The sequence below is a fragment of the Dipodomys merriami genome, unplaced genomic scaffold (assembly GCF_024711535.1).
Source record: "Dipodomys merriami isolate MVZ:Mamm:240054 unplaced genomic scaffold, mDipMer1.0.p SCAF_5, whole genome shotgun sequence".
Lineage (NCBI taxonomy): Eukaryota > Metazoa > Chordata > Mammalia > Rodentia > Heteromyidae > Dipodomys > Dipodomys merriami.
This window is the reverse complement of record NW_027206068.1, coordinates 8229003-8253276: the sequence shown is the minus strand read 5'-3', so window position 1 is coordinate 8253276 and position 24274 is coordinate 8229003. Positions and strand designations below refer to the sequence as shown.

Here is a 24274-nt window from a genome sequence, read left to right as displayed (position 1 = left end):
TGGAAGTAGCGCTGTGGCTCAGGTGGTAGAGCGCTAGCCTTGAGCTGAAGAGCTGAGGGACAGCGCCCAGGCCCAGAGTTCAGCCCCACAACTGGACCCAAAAAAAAAAATTAAAACATGGATATATATATATATATATACATATATATATTATATAAAATCAACTTTCCACAGGAAAATAGTATATAAACAAAGAAAAATATTAACTATATCTCAGCAAGAAAATTGTTTGTAAAAAAGACAAATTAAGCATATCTGTGTGTGTGTGTGTGTGTGTGTGTGTGTGTGTGTGTGTGTGTGTGTGTGTGTGTGTGTATTCTACTTTGGCTTATTAAGATTTCCTGTGGTGAAGTTGGTTAAGAGGCAAATGTTCCTCAAATAGATATTCTGTGAACTTCTAGATAACGGTAGTAGCACCATTAAGACTGAAGTAGAAGTTCTGGTGTTTCTGCTTAAGGTAAAGGAAGGAAAGAAATCTCTGTGTGATGAGCTATCCTCCAAATAATAATAGAAAACAATGGAGGCTATGATCCCACATGGTGAAAAGTCATGGGCAAATGCCCTGATTCCACCTGACGCTAAAGGTTTATTTTGTGTTGTTGAATCATATTGTTCACAATGATTCAGTCAGTTACTTGGACAGTAGGGATTGCCAGTGGCTAAACCAGACAAGTTACTGGCTCAATCATCTTTCTAGAGATTGAACTGGAAAGTATATACTCATACTTAGCTATAATATTGGTGACCAATTTTTGTCTTCCTCTCATACTAAGAGGAAATGCTAAACTCAAATGTATATTTTGAAGGTGCTTAAAATAGGTATGTGTTGTGTGTGTGTGTGTGTGTGTGTGTGTGTGCGCACCCACAAATGCCAGTACTAATGCATGACCTCAGACCATTAGCTCTTGGTTGTCTTTTTAAAAAAATTTAATTTGATTGTCAAGGTGATGTACAGAGGGGTTACAGTTACATACATTAGGTAGTGAATATATTTTTTGTTGCACTTGTTACCCCTTCCCTGACTTTTTAAAATCAGGTTATTTTTTTATCTGCTCAGGGCTGGAGCTCTACCTCTTGAGTCACACCTCTACTTCTGCTACTTTTTTTGGACTGGGCAATCTCAGAGATAATTGTCTCTTGGATTTGTCTTCCCTGACTGGCATTGAACTTCCATCCTCAGACCTCAGCCTCCTTAGTAGCTAGGATTACAGACATTTTGCCCAGCTTTGAAGATGCATAAAGTTTTAATTGGCATTGAATCTTGCCTTATTCCAAGTTTAATTTTGCCTGGGATTTTCAAAAAGTAAAGGAAGTAGGTATTTATTTAGCCTTATCCTATTTATCTCCTGTATGCTCTCTAATTTTTTTATTGTCTCACTCTATTGCTCTATACTTCTCTGCCTTTTACCATAAAATAGGCTATAGATGCTGGATACTCATATTATTATCAGTCTTGTGAAAATAACTATTAGTCACTGGCCAGTGTGTCCCAAGATTGTCCATTCTGCATGTGCAGCATAGTTCATACCCCTGGTTTCATTGCCGAATTCCAGTAATGGCTTTTCCTTCCCTCACCAAGAACAGTAACAAATAAAAATTGACTCTGAATATTTGCAAATATAGGAAATAAGACAGGACATAATGCCATATCTGGAAAACAGAAGAAGATGTGATTTTTGCAAATATTTAGAAAGGGAATCTTGTTAGAATAATACAGCTTTTGATGATGTGAGATTTTTTTTCCTGATATGATCGTTAGATGAACTGCAGCATTATTAAATGTTCACACACTTTCTATTAGAAGCATGATGTGTTAGGAATCTGGACTAAGTCTTTAGGTATGCCTTTACCCCTTATTCAGCTGGCAGTATGAGAGGGAACAGGCTTTTAATACACCTGCAGGCTTCTTTAGGATACATCCTGGGAATGCCTAGCCTTAGTGGCCTTCCATGGGATCCAAGGGCCAAAAGCTCCTATAGAACACTAATAGTAGAAACTATAAGATTCAACAGTCAGTCAGATGAAATGGTCTCGTAACAAACCTCCCCAAAGCAGAAAGCTTGGGCATACACTCACTGTGTTATGTGTGGCCTCACATTTCCTAGACAAGACAAATTCTCAGGTGTTTTGCTTATTATTGCACCTCATGCATTGGTCAGACCAAAAGTGGATTGTTGCTGAGATGCAAAGATATTTATTTAGAAGAAAGATAACAAAGAAAAAAAAACTCCATCCAATGAAAGTTATTTGCATATGGGAAAAAGAAGCAAGATGAAAAAGTTGTGGTTTTGTGAAATACTTTAAAGTATTAGTTTTACTACCAAATAGTTTAAAGATCAAACACAAAATATATTAGCAATTATCTAGGGAGAGAGTGACTGGATTTGAGAATATGTTATAATTATAAAGGGGCAAATATTAAAATAGTCAGGAAAGTGAACAGAAATGTTGCAAAAGTTGCAAAAGGGACATTCCCCAAACTGGGTAGTAAAAATGCTGACTTCTCACCCTCTCCCAAATAAATTGCTATTTAAAAACAAAAATGAAAAACAAAAGCCATGCAAAATAAAAGAACTAGCTGGGAATGTGGTTTAGTGGTAGAGCGCTTGCCCCCATGCATGAGGCCCTGGGTTCGATTCCTTGGTACCACATAAACAATAATAACAATAGTTATTATATTTTAAAAGTAAAAATAAATAAATGAATAAAAGAAGTCATTGAACTTCTTTCTCCCAAGGAAAGCTGCTCCTGATATATAGAAAAGTCAAACTCAGTGTTACATTAAATTTCTTTTTTTGGGGGGGGTCCGTTTGTGGGGTCTGAACTCTGTGCCTGGACGCTGTCCCTCAGCTCTTCAGCTCAAGGCTAGCACTCTATCACTTGAGCCACAGCGCCACTTCCGGCTTTTTTCTTTTTGCTCACGTGGTGCTGAGGAATTGAACCCAGGGCCTCATGCATGCAAGGCAAGCGCTCTACCACTGAGCCACCTTCCCAGCCCTACATTGAATTTCTTTTCAGCCATAGCTTTTCCTTCTTGGACTTAATTGGGCAATTAGTTTAAAGGGCAAGGAAGGACATATTGGAAAGGTAAAGAAGCAATGCTACCCCAAGCCCTGATCAGAGCTTCTTCTAATTTCCCTGTTTCCTTCTCATGACTTTTTGTTTGCAATGAAAGCAGGTAAAAAGGCAGGGAATGTACCAATTTCTAGCTAGATTCCTGAGGTTGCCTTCAGCTCCATTAGAAACAAGACAAGCAATTTGGTTACATTCAATATTTCCCTCAAAACCAGAAAATCTCAACAATAGTGTTTGTTAACCACACACATGTCAAATACACTTTTCTTAGAGATGGGACATGTTCTGAAAAAATCTACTGTACAGAGTAGGAGTATGAAGAGGAAAAGGGCATAAATGCACACATTAGACACACCCCCATGGTCTGTGACTTACTCCATCCTACACCCCCAGTGCCCCACACTGGTAGGGCTTACTAAGTGTGTTCTGAACTATTGAACCCAGAGATAGGAAAGTTATAAGATAGGATTAGGCGGAACAAACGTTGAAATTAGCCTGTAACTTTGAAAAAAGTCCTCATGTCTAAAGAAACATATGGAACACTTAAAAATATACAGAAAAAGGAATCTAACATATGAAAACCAATCCCACTGGAATGCTTTCCCATACACAGTATAAATGCCATATATACAAACTCATAACCCCCTGAGCCATCTGGGAGAGGATGTGAGCCCTTAGCAACCCTTATGGCAAGCTGGTGGGCTTTAGGGAATAATTTTCCTGAGATGAAAGTTGTGTGGGGACAGTGACCTTTGTGTAAAGCAAACTTTTGACAGCCCTTCCATGATAGAGGGTGACAGCATAATCCTAAACTTTTTGGTTTGTCCTAGGAGACACTGAACTCTTGGGCTACCAGGAGATGGTGAAGACTTTTAATGCCAAGAAATTACTTATGTTTTGCATGGAGTAGCAATATTCAGTTGCAGGGTTATTAAACAATGTTCTGTGCTTTGGGGAAGATTTGGGGCCATATGTTGTACCAAGACACATCCTGAAACACACCAGTTTCTGGTGAAATTTTTCACTTGTTTGGGAACAGCCTCACCTTGGTCAAATTTCTTGTAGAATCTCTGGCTCGAAAATTTTGTAGCATTTGGGGGCGTTTCAAGCTTGAGGGCTGAAATGTCACTTTTAAAGCAAGGTTAAAAAGGTCGCACAGCTGCAAATAATAATAGCCCAATGAAATTCAGATTCGAACTGCAGCCACTTCAAGAATAACACTGAAACAGGAAACAATCCCACCCGATCTTTTTACCAGTGAAGCTAGTGAGAACACTAGTGTGTGTGTGTATGTGTATGTGTGTGTGAGAGAGAGACAGAGACAGAGACAGAGAGAGAGATGCAGAGAGTGGGGAGAGAAGGGGGAGAGAAATAGATACAGAGTCAGTGAAACACATACACAGCAATACAAAGACACAAAAAAACTAGATTTACAAAGAGATTGGTTTAGAAAACATACACACAAAGATAAAGGCAGAGAGAGCACAGAGAGGGAAAGATAAGGATGCATTCACATAAAAACCAATTTTCTTAAACTAAAATTCAAAGGAATACATTTTTCTATTTGAAGTTACTCTACCCAGATTTGAAAAATAAAGTTATATTTGAAGTACCATGGGCTTACTTTTCTTTTGTAATGAGTTTCCATTAGTCATCTCTTAAATAACACCACTTTGAATGATCCTGTTTTACAATGTTTTGCTACAATGGTCCTCTTTTACAGAGGAGGAAAACAAAGATAATAAAAGTTACTGTATCCTTCCAAAGAAAGATTTAGCCTCATATCCAACATATAATTCCTTTCCAAGAGCTGGCCATATGTGGGAAAACCTCCCTGCATCCTAGATGTAAAAGCGGATGTCTTAGAAGAAAATAAATGTCTGGTGTGTTTTAGTGAATGTACTCTGGGCTACTGTTGCATGAGACCTTTGCTTTTTTCATCCTTTAAGGGAAAGATTTGCTTTTCGCAGAAATACAAATTGCATTTTGGCTATACACTTCCCAATTTAATTAATTCAACAAGCTTTGTCTCCAGAAAGCAAGCAGGATTGATTTGGCGTATCACACAGTGTGGCTGACTCAAACTGGTCAAATAGTGATCACTGTCTTGGGTGCCTTGGCAGGTGTCTGGTAAACTCAATAAGGGAGTGAGATTTGTTTCCTGTGAGTCTTGCCAAGAACAGTCATTCCAAAACAGAGTAGTAAATGCCCTGTGAATGTTTTAATATCAGAATTAAAACTTAAATTCTCTTTCAGCTCTTCAAGGCATTTTCTAACCCAGCTAATGATAACAGAGCTAATGGAAAAATATCAACATGTTAGTGCTTGTTTGAACTTACAGCTTACAGTTACAGCTTGAAACTTTTATAAATTAGTGTTGATAAGAACACAAACCAGGCTTTCAGATGAAAACAATCCTACATACTGTCTTACTATTCCAAATGCCATATGAATCCATCTGTTAATATTGTGAGAAATTTGTGTCTCTGTACTAAAATTGGAATTTGATGGGGCTATGGATCTAGTTATGGCTGTCTATCAGTTGGACTAGAAGAGCATTACTCTTGGCTGATTCCTGCCAACTGGAGTCAGATTTTCTCCTCTGGGCTCAGTTGTTATCATTAAATTTAAAATACATATTTATAATATTTTGTGCAGACTACCCACGCTTTTAGTACTGGCTTTTTGCAGTATTTGTCTTTCCTGAAATGGTAATTCCAAGTATATCCCTAAATGACTGGCAAAGCCGTTGAATGGACTGATTGCATCAGCCATTGTGAATGAACTTCCCATTTTAGACCAGGAATTTCTGGGGTCAAACCATTCACAATGAAAGAGATTCTTGCTCATTTTCCTGCCTGAGGAATCCAGTGGCAGTCGAGAGTTTGAATTGTAAATCAAGCCTGTCATCTCCCGGATAATGGTGGAAACCTCAGCTCACTTGTACGCCATTAGGATTTGTTATCAGGATTTCTGTTGCTTTCCAAAAATTTAAGACTTGTGTGGCATTTGTTTTAGTTGAGTATTTAATCTGAATTTGGGAAAAGGGAATAGAAAATAGTGCTATTATAGACCATTGAATGACAAGAATATCTGTTACAATTATGAGCAATTCTATTCAAAGTGACAGAACCACTCAGTGTTTTCTAAAGGGTGGTCTCTGGGCCTCATACATGGCCTACATGTGTCTAGGTGACAATTTTCATAGTTTCAATGTCTATGTCAGTATCAAGAGGCTGAAGAGATAATAAATTAGTATCTTTTCATGTGAGATTTAATGAAAGCTAGCTTACCCCGTTATGTTCATCAAAAGCAGCCTTGACTCTCTCCCAGGAAGTTGGGGGAGGCCTGTTTTCAGACCATCACTGAAACCAGATAGAATAAATGGCTCAGATAATCTCTTGCCTCTGAAAACTTTAGGCAAAAAAAAGGTGTTTTTTTTTTTTTTTTAAATACTGCCTCTGGAACGGGCAGCTTTTGGAAGTCAGTTAGTTGTGATGATTCTGGATTCAGAATCCATTGCAAAATGCTTACCAAAATCCTACGTTGGAAAATCTATGCATGCATAGGAGCCTGGGGTGTGGCTGTTGCTGAGCCAAACTTGGTTTATTAAAAATCCCAGTCAGTAAAACAACTGAATGGAGAATGAGAGTATGAGTTCTGACTTCTCAGGAGTAAATGTACAACCTGGCTAAAATCTTGTCTGAGTAATTTTCCCCCACTTGATGGATGATAAAAAGAAGGTATGCAGGGCTTTAGGAGAGTCTGAGAGAATAATTATTACAATATGTCCTAGAAAAGAGCCATAATAATAGACCATAAAAATAAACCATGGCTCTTGACTAAGACATCAGACCAGATCATACTGGTTGATAAATGTAATGAAGCCTGTGTGGTGGAATGGCACCATTTGGTAAACCTACTGCAAACACCTACACAAAAAGGAATGAGCAGGGGAGCTGTTTGCAGAGACGAAATGTGGGAACCTCAGAGCTTCAAAATAAAGCAGTTGAGGTTTATACACCTCCCTATGCACACCCACTCACCTAGGCCTCATTAATTACCTAAAACTTATTTTATACTAGCAACGGCCATGTTTTTTAGCCTCAAGATGTGTATTCCATTTTTTTTACCACACACATTTGGCTTATGTTTATTGCATAGCATGTAATAAATTGATATTGATTATGTTTAAAAAATAAGCTGACAAAATAACAGGAATAACTCAGTAGAGCTTATAGATAGCTGAAACTTTAAATGACATAAGGTGAGGGAAAACAGTGGAAGAAGGGTTGACCTTGATCAAAATGCATTATATTCATCAATTGACATGTTGAATTGAAACTATGTGTACTACTTAAAGATACTACAAAAAAAAGAATGACTTGAGGATAGACTGTATTTCTCCAATGGCATCTTGTGAGTCAGAATCCTTTCACTGACACATCTCTGTGTATACTAAATTACATTGATCATATTCCTCAAAAAGATAGAACAAGTCTATATAGCTCGTCCCTCTTATGTTTCCAAGTGCCAGGATCAAAATATAGTTCTGAGGTATTCAAGGAAGCTCATGTACAAATTGTAAACAGTTATTAAGATGGGGTAGCAAACATGTAGCTAAATGTTTGGTAGGATGGGCCCGAATTTATGAAAAATAACAAATTTGGGTGGGCCAAGGCTTTGAATCTAGTAGAAAGACACTTTCTCCTCATCCTTATTAACCTAAACTTGCTCTATCTCTCTCCTCATTTTGGCTTTTGATGGATCTCTTTAAAGTTTCAGCAGTAGTACTTTCCAGCCTTGATGACATTTTTTGCTTGGATGTTAATTTACTTATTATCATTAATTGCTACTTTCTGATGTAGGTTGGAAATGCGTATAGATGGACCTTTCCAATTTCACTGTCATATACTCTTAATGTTGGGAGGTAAAGGGTTTTTTTAATTACTTAAGTAAATAAAGCTCTCAAATAAGGAAATAAATCATAAGTTGCAATATTAAACCTAGGAAATAATTCATAGTAGAGTGAGCTTTCTGAAACACTTGTTCACAAGCATTGCCTACCTCCACACACACACACACACACACACACACACACACACACACACACACACACACACACATTGGTACATAAGTTGAAAATGTTTTACTTATAGGGCTTCAACTGAGCAATAAGACACAGGAATGAAGGAGCTAAAAGATGGATGGATATTGCTATCTCTCTTGTAGAAGAGGCAACATTGAGGCCTAAAACAGTCAAATGACCTGGCAATGGTCAAACAGACAAGGCTTTTAGAGGCAGAAAATTTCTAGGAAAGCATTTTTAAAAATTTGCTAGAAAAACATTGTGCATTTTATTAATGGGTGACTCAATATTAATTCTACCTCAGATCAAAATATTTTCTCTTCATTAAAAAAACAGGAGTGACAAGAATATAAGGTACACGGGAAGGTATTCTATGATCAGCAGTCAAATAAAATAATGAGATAAAGGAAATTGTTTAGTTGCTCATGACAGAAAGATTCCAAAAATATCTGTGTTCTTCTGAATACAACACAGAAATGTGACTGTACTTGATAAGAACCTGTTATATAAGAACCACAAGAGAAGAGTTCAAAGGGTCCAAATACTAGGAAATGATAAATGTTTGAAACAATGGAAATGTTAATTACCTTGGTTGAACATTGTGCATTATATATGTTATTTAACTATTTATTTGCACCCCATAAAAATGTACTATTATCATGTGTCAATTAAAAAGAAACATAATAAAAAGAGAAAAATGATCTTATAATAAGCAAAAAGTAAATAAGTATGATACAACAGACGAATTATAGTCATGCATTTGCAGAAGAGATATAAAATGCTAATCACTGTATTAATGTATTCATGGGCAGCCCATGGGAAGTTCTTCCAAATGAAGAGTGAACAGGGCAGAGTTCTGTGGAAGTTGCATTAGGAAACATGGTGCTAAGAGGGTTTACACTTGTACATTTCTTTAATTTTGGTTTTAAATATTTGACAGGCAGTGTTATCTAAGGTAAATCTTTTCACTTTGTGTGAAAAGTATGCATGTATTTTCTTACGAATACCTGTCACATACATTAGTGTTTGGAAGAGCAAATGTACTGATGTATAAGGTAGATTTGATTTGGGCTGAAAGATAGTAAAACTTCCGTCAGCAAACAGTGACTCCTCTATGACTCTGAATAGAGCTTCCTCTTTCAAGAGGAAGGTACTGGAGGAGTACTTTTGGAATCACCCACAAATAATGTACTAAAAAAACTTGTAGGCAATGGATGGTGGTTGATCCAGGCATAGATAGGAAGATCTCTGTTCAAGACAAGCCTGGACAGAGACACAAGACCCTATCTGTAAAACACTTAACACAAAAGACAATTGAGGTGTGCTTCAAGTGGTAGAATACCTGTCTAGCAAGTGGGACATCCTGAATTCAACCCCCCCCCCAAAAAAAAACACATGAAACCAAGGAATAAGTAAATAGGTGATGCCCCAATACTGCTAGCAGAACTGAGGAAGGAGGGTACTGGTACCCTTTGCCTTAGAGTCTTTTGGAAAGGCAGAGTCTTCTGTCCTGGAAATAACCTCCACCAGGTAGTTTACCACAGGCATGGTTTTTCTTTAGTGAACACTCAAGGAAGCACACTCAATGGACTTTAGCAAAGCAGAGACTGTGTGCCTTCATGTTTGTGTTTATAGCGTTTGGTTTGGGAATTGGTGTAGAAAGGGGTCCTTAGAGATTGCCTTTCTCATATGCCTCAAGTAGAAGCAGCAGATATTCATGGATTTCTGTTTTCATCTCTCCCTTTCCCTCTGACCCTTCAGATATATGAGGAATCCAAGATGAATTTGGAGCAGGAGAGGCCATTTGTCTGCAGTGCCCCAGGCTGCTCCCAGGTGAGTGTGTGTGGATTTTCTTGCTCTCTGGCTTTACTGGAGGAAAATGCCTGTCCCCTGGCAATCACACCTGCCCTGGGCTTTCCATCTTTTCCAAGATACTGTCAAAGCTCCCTCATATGAATGCCACGACCATCATCACCACTACTTACTTTAAGTAGTCTGAACTATTTCCCTCTTGCTAGTTAAAATACGGTAGTGTTGAACATTTTCACTCCAGATTCCGGCTGTGCAGGAAAGGATGGGAGGGTTCTCAGCCCTCTCTGGGCTTTACTAGTGAATGGCTCCTTGTTAAAGATGGAATTCTATTTTGTTCTGTTTTTCCTTTGAGTAAAAGAACCCCTAACCACTCTTCTAGAACCCATGGTTTTCCTGTATCTGAATTTTAAAAGGGACACATGTCCCTTTTAAAAAGGAGATCTCTTGATGAATCATTAAGAAGAAATAGTATGAGAATTGGAGGAGATACTGCCTATAGAATGTATAATGGAGGGCCTGCTAACATCCATGCTTGTTACTGATACTGATGCTGCCATGAAAACTATTACACTGGATACTCTCCTTTTAAAAAGGAGAACTTTACCTTTGAAACATGATGGTAGTTTTTCTTTTTCTACTCGTGACTTTGGGCTCTCTGTATGTTCTAGCTATTGCTATGTATGAAAAAATGATCTTATGTGGTTGTTTTCATGCCAAGCTCTGAGACACGTTTAAAACACTGAGCATAGGCATCTGTCTAATGTGGGTATTTACACCCTTTCCTTAACACTAATATTTTCAAGGGAACTAGGAACCAGGTCCTATCTAGCCCCTCTTTCCTCACCACACACAACTGCCTATGTGGTGGGGTTGGCAGTACCATATATCATATGGGAGGTCATGCCCCTTGAGACCTTTTCTTATTCTATGTCCCCAGAGAGTACCTGAAGGATTCTGGGAGAGGCTGGAGGGAGGAAGTCATAGAAAAAGAAGCTGCTGTTGCCAGTATTATCTCCTGAATACCCAGAGTCCTTTGCTCAGAGTGGAAATTTCAGGGAGTCTTTTTACTAAGTAATGTTCACTTCTAAACTATAAGTTAGCAAAGCAGTTTTGAAGCAAACAAGTTTTGAAGGTCATTCTGAAGTAGTAAGCACTATGAAAGCACAGATGGGTTCATAATAATGGGAAATTCTCTCTAGATCAGGACTCTTCGTGGTGAGTGAGAAATATTACCTTACTACCTGAAATCTCTGTCCCTAACTAAGGCAAACTGATTGACGGTCACTTCGTTTCTTTTAAAGGGAAATCTCCATAGCTAAAGAGGAACATAATTGGAGCAGTTTGCTTTGGCTGTGACAATAAGGCATCAAGTTTTACTCAGGTAGTCAGTCAACACACTTTGGAAAGTCTACAAATGTGCCAGGCACACTGATTGCCCAAAGGAAACAGCAGTGCCCCAGACACACGTCCAACTTATGGCCCAGACATCAAATCTGTAACCACATGATCAGTTCATCAGTTTTAAGTTTTCATGAAGAAGTAGGGTAGATCTGAAGCACAGAATAGAAGGACTGACTTTACTTGGGATGGCGAAGGGGCTTTTCCGGCGAAGGCGCATTTATTAGAATGGGAGCTCCAGGAACCCGGAAATGGTGAAGAATGGGCCAAGGCCGGTTGGGATTCCCAGCCAAAGCCAAGGTGATTGACAGTAGAGAATATCTTCAGGAAGAAATTGTCAGTTACATCTGATAGATATGTTGAAGAGAGCTACCTGTAAGTCATTGGGCTACAGAATGTCCCAAATTTGGCACCTATTAATGTTTAGAGCCGAGTATTTTGGTGTAGAAGCTGATCTGTGCATTGGAGAATAATTAGCAATATCCCTAGCTGCTACTCTCCAGATCACAGTAGTGGCAAACTCTGTGATCCCACAATTGTACTCACCCCAGGCATTCTGATATTATCTGCTGCCCCACTAGGGGGGAAAATTACCCCTGCTTGAGAATGAATGCCTGTCATTTGCAGTTTAACATATAACTCCTTCCTTTGGGGGCCCCATGTACCTCCAATCAGTCTCTCCACTCTGTGTGTGTGTGTGTGTGTGTGTGTGTGTGTGTGTGTGTTGCTCTAAGCCATCTTTAGTCTTTTTGGGAGTCAGAATATAAATAAATCAATGCCACAGACGTGCAGTCACTGTGGCAGACACTGTTGGAGCTGGGCTAGTTGGAGGTCTGAGTAGAGGCTGTTGGATTTGGCACCCATTTGCTCACTGGCCAGGGGAGAGCAGAGGGGCGGAGGCCGGTTTGCCGAGGATTAATGAGTGAGTGGGCGGTGAGGAAGCGGAGGTGGCTAGCATAGAGGACTCTTTCAAGAGCACTGGGGCAGTGCCGGGAAGCTGAGTGATCTAATGGTACTGAGCTTTTTTTCAAATTAAAGGATAGCCAAACTGGATTCAGCCAAAGGCCAGGAACCCCTAAGAGAAAGGGAGAAAGCCGGAGGAGGAAGGGGCTGGAAGGACCAAGGCGCAAGTGTAGAGCATCCTGAGGCAGGGTAGGTGTGGAAGGGGTGGAAGGAGGATCTATGAACTCACATGTAGATTCGGAAGTAGAGGAGGTAAGCTTTATGTATTACATTGAATAAACAGGTTTGTTGTTGTTGATGGTGGTGGTGGTGGTGTGTGTGGTGCTGGAGATGTAACAGTACCAAACACAGACACAACACAGGTACAGATACATGCACAGGCGCGCGCGCACACACACACACACACACACACACACACACACACACACATGCTAGGCAAGTTCTCTGTCATTGAGCTACATCCCCCAGCCCTTGAACAGTTTATTTTGAATGACCTTGAACATTCTGATGAAGTAGTTGGTTAACAAGGTTGACTGAACTGATGAAAAGGTTCATTGCAGGTAAAACATGAGGATTTAGTAAGTTTCCTGATTTAAAAGGACAATTCCGGGAATTACCTACAACTTTAAGTGGAAAAAATGCATTTAACACTCAATGCTTCCACTTGATGTGGATATGTTTCTTTTCCTTAAGAAGTGATTATCAAAATATGCCCATCTTTTGGTCAAAAATGTAGCAGTCACCCAGTTATCCCATAGTTACCTGGTGGCATTTTAGGAACTCCAAGTCAATTGTTGTTATTATGGTCTTGGCCTTAGTGACAACCCACAGCCCAGGAGCCTGCATGGAGAAGAGGAGCTGAAAATGGAAAGGAGGTATTCCAAAGGGATGGTGGAAGGAATTCCTCGCTTTTCTTTTGGAAAGCAAACTCTGTGTGTGTGTGTGTGTGTGTGTGTGTGTGTGTGTGTGTGTGTGTGTGTGTGTGTGTGTGTGTGTGTGTGTGTGTGTGTGTGATGGTCTGAGTTGCCTGGGAGATTTTTAAAGTTACAAACCTTTAGACATGATCTTTATTTCAGAAGTAGGGTATTACACACATCTCTTAACTCTTTGTAATCCCCAGAGTCCTATGTTAATTTTACTCCTCCCTTGCCCTGGACCTGAGCCATGTTTTGATTCTATGTCTGTAGTAGACTGTACATTTCAGTTATTAGCTATTTTCTTACTTAATTAAAAAACCACAATCATTATATAATTATTTGGGAAGTAGTTATAGTTAATATTCAGTATGATAGGCACATATTGGTCCTGGCACTGAGGCTGAGGTAGGAAGTTTATGAGTTTGAAGTCAGAAAGGGCTACATACTAAGACCTTATCTAAACACACACACATATATATATATATATATGTAGATATGTATTATTTTATTGAAAATAAAAACTTTAAGACATTGATAGAAAGAGGAAGACATTTAACTTCTAAGTCATGTGTGCTCATGTTAAATAGTTGGTACTGTCATTATATGGTATTATCTAATCACTATATAGTGAATAGATGAACTAACAGCAAAAAAATAAAATAAAGAAATAAGTCAGTATGTCCTACAAAGCAGACTTCTATATGATATGGAATAATTATCATGCTTTGCAAATTTTGTTTTCTCTTGTGGATGATACAAATGACAAGTAAATAAGTAACATTATTTGAAAACTACTTTTAGAATCTTTCATAGGATTCAGCCTTCATCCCCATAAATACAAATTTCTACTATAGTATAGAAAAGATTAATTCAAATTTACATTGTTTATCCTGAAAAACTAGGGAGCTCTGAAAGCTTATTTTTAATTGTCAAAGATTCAGAACTGTTTAGCAGAATTGATTTTCTTTTCATTTATTTTATTTTATTTTTATTGTGAAAATACCATATAGAGTGGTTACAATTACATGAGCAAGGTAATGAGTACATTTCTTTTTTTTTCAAGTTTTCAATAGTGCTTTTTCTTTTTTTTATTGTGAAAATACTGTACAGAGGAGTTACATATTACATGGGCAAGATAATGAGTACATTTCTTATCAAGCATTGTAGCCTCCTCCTTTGTTTCCCCTTCCCATCCCTTCCCACCCCTCCCCCACCGAATACATTTCTTATCAAGCATTGTTGCCTCTTCCTTTGTTTCCCCTTCCCATCCCTTCCCATCTCCCTCCCCGCCCTCCCCCCCCCAGCCAAAGTTGTAAAGTTAGTTTTTTGACATAAAGTCTTCTCTTGTATTTCTGTTACAAACATAACAACCTGAGTTGGGTCAGGGTAGGATCTTTAACAAATTGCCCCAATGCTTCAATGGCTAAAAAAAAACCCCAAAACCCATTGTGTTACCTAAGGATACAGTTCTTTTGTAGACTGACAGGAAACTCTTCATAAACCTTTTTTAAAAATACTTAAAATTATCTTAAAGTCGGTGGACATAAAAGGTACCCTATATACCAAAGCAGTTTGTGAACAGAATGTGTCTTGGTCAGTACCACCCCTTCAGCCTTCTCATACCCTTTGACCCACCTTAATTTTGTGGTACATACAATGAAATACTCTTAAACATCTTTCAGAGATTTAGGGTAATTGAGGAGTCACTATTTCCAATATTGTGAGTCACCATTCTGTGCCATGAAATGGGGGAAGGGAATGATAGAAAGTCTTCTGCCAATGATAAGATGCTTCTAGATGACATCACTTCCACTCTAGACCCCAGAGGCAGAGCTAGGTCCGTGGCTAGAACATTCATAATAGAAAATTCAGTCCCAGCATATGACCAGAAGTCAGACAGCAAAATAGTTCAGGGAGTCATATTTTTCACAAGCCTAACATTATCTGGAAATGAAAAACAAATATGGGTTTACCATTCTAGACAGAGTGCAGAATTTTAAAAATAATTCATTATGTTACTGCGAAATCATATGCATAATGTATAAAAAGAGGACAATTGGTGGACCAAGTCTTCACAAACCGAAACATACTATATGAAGGTCACAGTATACATTTGTAGACATATGTGCCAAATAGTTAAGCATGGTATATAATTCTTTGCCAAAGTCTGACACGAATTAACATTCTTTCCTATGTCATGCATTTCTTTTAGTTTCAGTTAATCTATAGATAATGTCTAGCATACTTATCATGACTTCAACTTAATTTTACACTATTATGTAAAACAGTAACCACTAGAGCAAAGTTCCACACCATTTTGCAAAATTTCAGTGCTTCTCAGATCTAAATCCACTTTCTTGTTTTTGAATATATATATAACATATACACATGTATATATACATGTATGTATAGACACATGCATGTATGTATACATATATGTGTATATATGGAAAGATGGGGACATTTTGATTTTATTATTCTACCATTATTATTTTTATGATCATAAAACATTCATTTGAATGCTGTTAATTTTTTAAAGATATCTAACATTAGGCAGGTGCTTTAAGAGATAGTATATCTTTGGTGTATTTACTATTTAGATAACTTCGATAGTGCTTATGCACTTGTTTCTATTTTCTCCTTTAGCTAAACACAAAATCCAAGGTCTCTCAGATGAAAATCCCTAGTTGTTAAGAAGGTATCAGTATAGGTCCTAAGATCTAGGGGATCTTTAGCTGGGGCCTTTAGCTGGGTGCTAGTGGCTAACACCTGTAATTCTAGTTACTCAGGAAGCTGAGATCTGAGGATTGTGGTTTGGAGCCAGCCTGGGTAGGAAAATCCGTGAGACAATTATCTCCAACTAAGCCCTACAAAAAGTGGAAAAGAGAGCTGTGGCTCAAGTGGTAGAGTGTTAGACTTGAGCACAAAAACTCAGAGACAGCACCCAGGCCCTGAGGTCAAGCCCCAGGACCAGCACACACAGACACACACACAGACACACAGACACAGACACAGACACACACACACACACAGACACACACACACAGACACACACAGACACACACAGACACACACACACACAGAATTATAGGCCTTTTATGGAGTCCCCAGAGGTGAGAGGAGCTGGAGAATAATTGAATGCAAAGTGCTCTAACTTATGTTAGTACTAGGGAAGGTTCTTCTCTACTGTAGTTAACCTCTTGGTAAATGGATGCCTATATTTGGATATAATTAAAAAGCACATTACAGCCATTTGCTTGCATAAAACAGCATGTAACTTTACATTGTTACGCCTTCCCACTTTTTCAGACTTGATTTTTTTGTGTGCCTGTCATATTGGCAAAGCTAAATAAATCTTTTTCTCTACAATGACAAATATGTGTATAAAACTGAATGTTTTTTCTCCCCTCCTTTCCTTTTCTATTTGTTCAACAGCGCTTTCCAACAGAGGACCATCTGATGATTCATAGGCACAAGCATGAAATGACTTTGAAGTTTCCCTCGATAAAAACAGACAATATGTTATCAGGTAAGGGTACATCAGGCAAAGAAGCTGTGGGTAATCAGCTCAGTTCCATGCACTATACTTATTTTCCTGTTGGTGGGCTGATTCTCACTGGCAAATTCTACACTTTGAAAAAATACATGTCTAAAGAGTGGCAGAAATATAATCCGTGTAGTGAATATCCAAATAATTGGAGAGCTGCAACTCCTTTTTATTCATTACATTGAAATTTGGATCCATATTATTAAAAAGTGTTCTGTAATCACTCAGACAACATATACTAATCAAGTATCTGTAACATACACTAAGCTATTGTGAGTGCCATGGGAAATTAATATGTCTCTTGTCCTAAGAGCTTGCATGTGAAGACTTAGCTAAAATAAAGGCTCATACACGACGTGTGTCAAATGCATTGTACAAGGGACAAATGAGGTGTAGCCTCAGTGGAAGAGGCTCTGCTTCTAGCCTGAAATAATCAAGGAAGTTTTCCTTAAGTAACTACTGCATAAGTGAGAGACTAAGTGGAAATGGGAAAATTGAACCTTTCTGAGCCTCATTTTCCCGATTAAAAGGAAATGACAGTAGCTTTCTACCCTGTTTCACAGGCTTATCATAAAGATCCAAGGAAAGAATGAGGAAAGAATGTCAGAGTGTGTCTCATAAACCTGTGTGAGGTAGCTGGATCATTCCTGATGACCCTTCTTGGGATAGAAATATTTGGACTAATGTGTGTCTCCTTGGCATCCTGAACGAGATGACACACCCATGAACATGTTTTTGTTGATAGCAGAAGAGAAATCCGCTGCTCTGGCAGGCATGTCTTGTTTGACCATTTAGCACTTAAAATTTCCAGGTATTGTCTGATCATGACTGTTGGAAAATCCTCTAAGAGTTGCCATGAAGGACCCAAAGAATGGGAACAGCTAACCCAGCAGAGGGTCCTTGATCCTCAGTCCTGATTGAAGTATACTCAGCTACTGTATCTGGTTGTTCCAGATCAGAAGCATGAGCACATACTATTGTAGCTTCCTAAGTGCACCAGGAACTTGTTCACACAGACACTCTGTGATGGGGAAAACTCTGGTTCAAACCAGCTGATCACTTCTCTGATCACCACCACCTGCCTCTTCTCTCAGCTCCTGTTTGTTTTGAATTAAAATGAATAAACTGGCTTGTCAGAGGCTGACTTGACTGTCCCTAAGACCTTTAAGGAGATACACAAGTACAAATCTGTGAGTTATAGAAGCCTAGAAGAGTTCTTATCCTTTTGCCTTGATAGTTTATTGAACTCCATAGAGTAGCATCATGGCAATGTACATATATGCAAATCACAAGGCCATAGGCTTTGTAACTCTCAATATTTAAGCCCACAAGTTCTTTATTTTTCCCCAAGTTTGATTCCAAAAATTGGCTGTCTGGTGGTTGGGGAGCCAGAGATAAGTGTTTGAGAGTGGCAAGTGTGTAGGCTATTGCTGGTGGGTAGCAGAGTAGTGAATCTTCTAGGATGACTGCTAGACTGGTTCTTTGAGAGTCCCAGTTGAAGTTCTGGGGGAACAAAAGCAACTAAAGAGATTTAATAGTGAAGTGGACCACTCTTTTTTTTTGCTAGCTAATAATAGTGAAGTGGACCACTCTTTTTTTTGCTAGTTAAAAGTAGAATTTTTATGATTCTCCTTTAATTGTTTTTACTAATCTTATTTTTTTGTGGGTCGTGGGGCTTGAACTCTGGGCCTGGGTGCTGCAGAACTCAGGGAAAGCCCTCTAGTACTTGAACCACAGCATCACTTTCACTTTAATTATTTTTATTGGATCCTTATTAATGTGTGGCTGTTGTTGCCAATCATTGGCAAGGCGAGCTGGAATTATTAAGAGAAAAGTAATGTGGGGTTTGGAATGACAAAGCAAAAAGAGAAATAAATGCAAGGAACACGGTATGAATAATACAGTGGTGTGTTTTCTTGCTTTCTCATGTGTTATGCTGAAGTTGTTATGTGCCACTTAATACTCTCAGTGAAATTAAATGCTGTGTTTTGAAACTTGCTACTCTCCTTGCATATTCTCTGGTCTCACAGGGTTTTCTTGCTGGAAGACATGCACAAGTGTCCAGACCAGGCCATTTCTTTGCACTTAGAGATTTCCATTCCATGATATATAATATGCCAGACTTGCTCACATTGAGTTATAATAGATTATCTGTTGCATATTTTTACTTTGCTGTTTTCCCCTAGGAAACAGCGAAATATTTATTTATATCAAATCTCTTTGTTTATAATGATAGTGTTAGCATTTTTATTATGAATACAAATTTGAATATTTTACTTGTTTATATCTAGATTCATTAAAATTTGAATTTATCAAAAGCTTGAGAATCTACCTTTATTACCATGTTCATATAGTATTACATATTTTAAGCCTATTTTGTAGTCTATTTTGTCATAAATGAAATTTTATCATATGATCTTATTTTGTGATAAGTAATTTTGCATAAGTGAAAGATAAAAGTAGAGTCAGGCCTAGTTACTCTGGAGACAGATATAAAGATTGTAGTTCAAAGCCATTGTGTAAGACAATTCTGAGAGACTCTTACATCAATTAAGTAGCAAAAAGCAGAAGAGTAGGTGTTTCTCAAGTGGTAGAGGATCAGCCTGGAGTCCAAAAGCTTATCAAAAAATGTGAGGAGGCTCTGAGTTCAGGCCCCAATACCAGCACAAAAATGAAAAGAAATATAAAAATAACATTTAAAATGAGAACAAATCAAATTGTAAATAAGCATCAGATAAAAACTCTTTAATTTCTTCTTGGATCATTTTTTATGTGATATATTCAAACAAAAATGCATTGTGAGATGAATTGAATGGTAAGCGTTTACATAATTAACTTTAGGTTAACCTTCATTTTGGAATGTTACTTTCTCCTTCATTAGTTTACACATATTGCAATTAGGAAAGGGGTTAAGATGTTACATGTACTTCAAAGGGTAACAGTATTGGGGATGTAACCTAATGAGCACTAGGCCCTAGGTTCCTACACTAGCACTGCCCTCCCTGAAAGTTTCTAAAGGATTTTAATACACAGAACATTTTCTCAGCTTTGCTGTAAGGTCTATTTTATTTAGGTTGGGTAGAGTTTATAACTGCAAGTTGACTATAACTGATCCTAGACAGATGCTAGCAATCGGGTAGAAGAGATGAGTCTTGATGTTTTACTAAACTGGGTCTGATTTCCCGGAGAAACGGATGGGATGGTACTCTTGGGTTTGGAGTATCAGTGCAACCCTTGTTTGCCTTGGCTCTTCATTCTTATGTGAGGATGATGGTCAAGACTATTTCCTCTCTTCTCTCCTTCACCTTCTGTCCTTCATGGTGACAGAATGTATGGTATAGAAGCTTTTAAGTGTCAAGTCTGAAATGAGAATCTAAAGAGGATAATATACTTCCATTTACAAACTGTAAACTTCCTAGCCTAGTATATAACACAGATCCAATTTAAAAATCTTGGTTACGCTGGGTGACAGTGACTCAGGCCTATAATCTTATTTACGCAGAAGGCTATGATCTGAGGATCATGTTCAAAGCCAGCTTGGGCAGGAAAATCTGTGAGACTCTTTCTCTAATTATAAATACCAAGAAAGTGGAGCCGTGGTTCAAGTGATAGAACACTAATCTTGAGCATGAAAGATCAGAAACAGTGCCCAAGCCCTGAGTTCCAGTCTCAGGACCAGCGCACACACACACACACACACACACACACACACACACACACACACACACACACACACACACACACACACACACGGTATTTCAGTAGAGATGTGAAGAAGCTGGTACTTGGATTTATTTTAATGGTATAATTTATAAAGTTTTTCCTTGTTAAACACATTTCTATCCTACCTTTTTTTCTTTTTGATAGTGCCCTCAGGTTTTATTCAAAAAAACAAAATGGATAGAATGAGAACCACAAAGTGTCAAAGTGCATCTGTATTGATAGCTAGAAAAGCAAATACTCTATGAGAATGTCAGTGGTAGTGGTGGGCGCTCAACTGGAGCACATAGCCTCTTCATTTTTCCTTCTTCTCAGCCCTAAATCTTGGGATACCAAGTTTAGTCTTTCTTCTCTCTCTCTCTCTCTCTCTCTCTCTCTCTCTCTCTCTCTCTCTCTCTCTCTCTCTCTTTCTGTATATGTGTGTGTGTGTGTGTGTGTGTGTGTGTGTGTGTGTGTGTGTGTGTATGTGTTGTGTGTTACCCGGAAGATGATAGATTTTGCTACACATGAAAGGTCCTCATCTTAAGTGGGTAGTCCTGAGGAGAGATATCCATGGGATCAGGTCTTCAAATACCTCGTAATCCCACTACTATATAATTAGGGTATATCCAGTTTAGGCATGGGAAGAGGGGCTGGAGCCACCCCCATCTCCACTCTCTACATTCAGTCTGCATTTATTGTGGGCCTGCAAAAATGTGCTAGTTTCTGGGTGTGTGGCATTGATGAAGAACACGAGGCCCTACTTCTTATGAAACTTGCCACCCTGCAATGGGGTGTGGAGGATGAGAGACAATACACTGCACAATAATCAAGCAAAGCAAGCTTAGAAAGAATCCTTAGTGAGAAGTGCTGCGAAGACAAAGCTTGAGAATGGGACTTCAAGTGCCCAAGAAGTCACCTAAGGAAGGCCAGTGGAATAGCCTCAGCATCTGTGTCATGACCTGACTGTGTGCACTATGGGCTCAGGAGTCCTTTCTTTTTGACTTTTGAGCATGGTGGGGACTGGGCATGGTAAGACTGCAGGGCCGGATGTGGCATCGCTGGCTGTGTCTTGAGTTGACACACAGCAGAGGAACGAGAGGGATGGGAGGGATCAACTTCCTCCTCCCACATTTCTTTTCAGATTCTTAGCTCCCACCTTCTGATGTAAATAAAGATACAGTCCTTCATCAGCCACACAGTTTTCTCGATTAAGTCTAGAATCATGGTCCATCTCCAGTTCTGGGATCTAAACCTAATTCTGTGCCCAGAGAAGAACATGATTTATGGTTCATTTGCTACAAGAGGCTAACCCTGATCTCTTGAACAACCCAAATGCATTGTTGGCAGCCCTTTGGTACAAACTTTACCATGAACTCTACTCAGTGGTATTTTGAGGGGAAAGTGAGAGGGAAGAGGCACACCTTGCTCCATATTCTTCTTAGCATGATCTGGGCTATTTACAAATCGGTTGGAGCTAATAAATATTTAAACCATGCATGCACTTACCACATGTGTGGACATTTTCATTGACAGTAAAGGTCTATAATATTTCTGAGTATGTACATTAATTGGACTTTTATGGAACATGGGGTGGTGGAGATGGCTTGCACCAGGGGGCAGTACAATAATAGTAATAGCTACCACTCTGTCCTATGTTGCATATACATTACACCATTTAATCCTCTTTACTTTTTTCATATGAAGAATCATGATCCAAAGAACAGTTTGTCCCAAGTCCTGTAGATATTGCTTAAGAACTAGATTCACCATGTTTTACCCATGGCAGCACTGTCTCTTGGGATGGAGGCAGAAATTGTAATGTCAGTATTACTGAGAGATTCTATTGCTCTTATTGAATAGTCACATCCAATAAAAGGTATATTTATTGAAAATAAACATTTCTAAAATTCCATTCAGTTTTGTAGTTGTTACTCATTATTACTCTAATAAAAGATTGTGTATCTTAAGATTCATTTATAGTCAGGTAACAATGACTTATGCCTATAATCCTAGCTACTCAGGAGGCTAAGATCTGGAAGTTCAGTTTAAAGTTTGGCCAGGTACTCTGTGAGATTCTATCTACAAAATAATTATCAAAAAGCTGGAGGATAGAGTGATAATTGATTAAGTGCCATCTGAGCAAGCAAGACCTGCAAGTGTGAAGCCCTGAGTTCAAATCTCAATAACACAAACAGGTCATCAAAATGGTCATGAATTCAAACTATCCTTCATTATAGCTGGTATGTGTTAATGAGTTTATCTTTAAATCAGGTTAATGGCAAGTGATTTAAAATTACTTTTTGTAGTTGTTTTAGTGTTTCCACATTTGGTTGTATAAGACATAAAGAAAAGATATTTGCTTAAAAGTTAACATCTCTTCTCTGGTATACAATGCCTTCCTTTTCCTTACTATTTTTTGAAATTGTTGACTTGGCATCTTTCTTTCTTTCTTTCTTTCTTTCTTTCTTTCTTTCTTTCTTTCTTTCTTTCTTTCTTTCTTTCTTTCTTTCTTTCTGTCTTTCTTTCTGTCTTTCTTTCTGTCTTTCTGTCTTTCTTTCTCATTGAAGGAAATGAAATATAAATGACATATAACTCAGGTGCATCTTTTGAACTAAATAAGGTAGCAATTTTTATTAAATATGGAGTGGAATAAACATTTTTTAAAAAGAAGAATCAGGCTTCAGAATGTAGGAATGTAGCTTTGTGCTTGCCACTTAGTTTTACTTTGCAATAATCATAGTGGTTGGGGCTCAAGAAGCTTATGGACAGTCTATGAATTGATAGGAATCTTTGAGAGTCACTTTCAAAGGTAATACGTTCATTGTCTGTTCCCTTGGTAATGTGCTCAGAATTTCCTATCATATCACTGATGGTGATTCCTAAATTGTAGCGGCAAGTTCGTGGTGTCCATACTTTCTACCAACTACACAAATAGGGTGTTAACATGACAAGTGCTGTATCAGGGCATAGTGATTTCCCGAAGAGAATGCTTTTCCTTAGCAAGTAGATCCAGCCAGGAGAACTAGGCACTATGAAATAGTTTGCAAAGAAATATTTTATCCCTTTGAGTGTCGAGCTTTTAAATTTTAACTTTAAATTTATCTAGGTATAGTAATTATACTACAAGGTTACATTTCAGTACATATGTACAATATGGAATGATCAGATTAGATGAACTGTCATATCCATTGATTTGAACATTTATCCATTCTTTGTGTTGGAAACATTCAGAATCCTTTCTACCAGCTGTTTTGAGACACTCAATCATTATCACACATAGTGCTCTTTCTGTGCTATACAGGATGTTAAGACATTTCTCTTATCCAGCTGTGCCTTTTATCTAATTAAGCATTCTCTTTCTGCTCCTCTTTTCCCATCCTTCCCAGCCTCTGGAAACCACTATTCCATTTTCTACTTGTATGACTTTTTAAGCTTCCACAAATAAGTGAGAACATACAGTATTTGTCTTCCTGTGTCTAACTTAGCATACTGTTCTCTAGGTTACCCTAGTTGTAGCAAATGACAGGATCTCATTCTCTTTCTCATGATAAACATCTTTCTTGACTGATTGGTGAAAAACTCCCTTAGGACCCATGCAACAGGGAAAGAAGTAGATGAGATTTCCTGCTTGCATTTGTCCCAGGTGTTTGGTCTCTGAGGAATCCTGTGTGCTTTTTGAAAGCTCTTTGCTAGAGGGTGTTTATATAGCAATAATTCAGAGTAGAAAAGTAATAATCATAAAAATTTTGTACTCAGATGAAGTTCAAATGA

General features: G+C 38.3%; 1 protein-coding gene across 1 annotated transcript in view; it reads left to right on the top strand.

Moving 5' to 3' along the window:
* Creb5 (cAMP responsive element binding protein 5) overlaps nucleotides 1-24274 on the top strand; it is a 443969-nt gene that overhangs the window by 68535 nt on the left and 351160 nt on the right. Inside the window, exons 2-3 of the mRNA XM_069997230.1 lie at nucleotides 9926-9997; nucleotides 16690-16783. Coding sequence (XP_069853331.1) covers nucleotides 9944-9997; nucleotides 16690-16783 — 148 coding nt within the window. The 5' untranslated portion in view covers nucleotides 9926-9943. The remainder of the gene's footprint in view (nucleotides 1-9925; nucleotides 9998-16689; nucleotides 16784-24274) is intronic.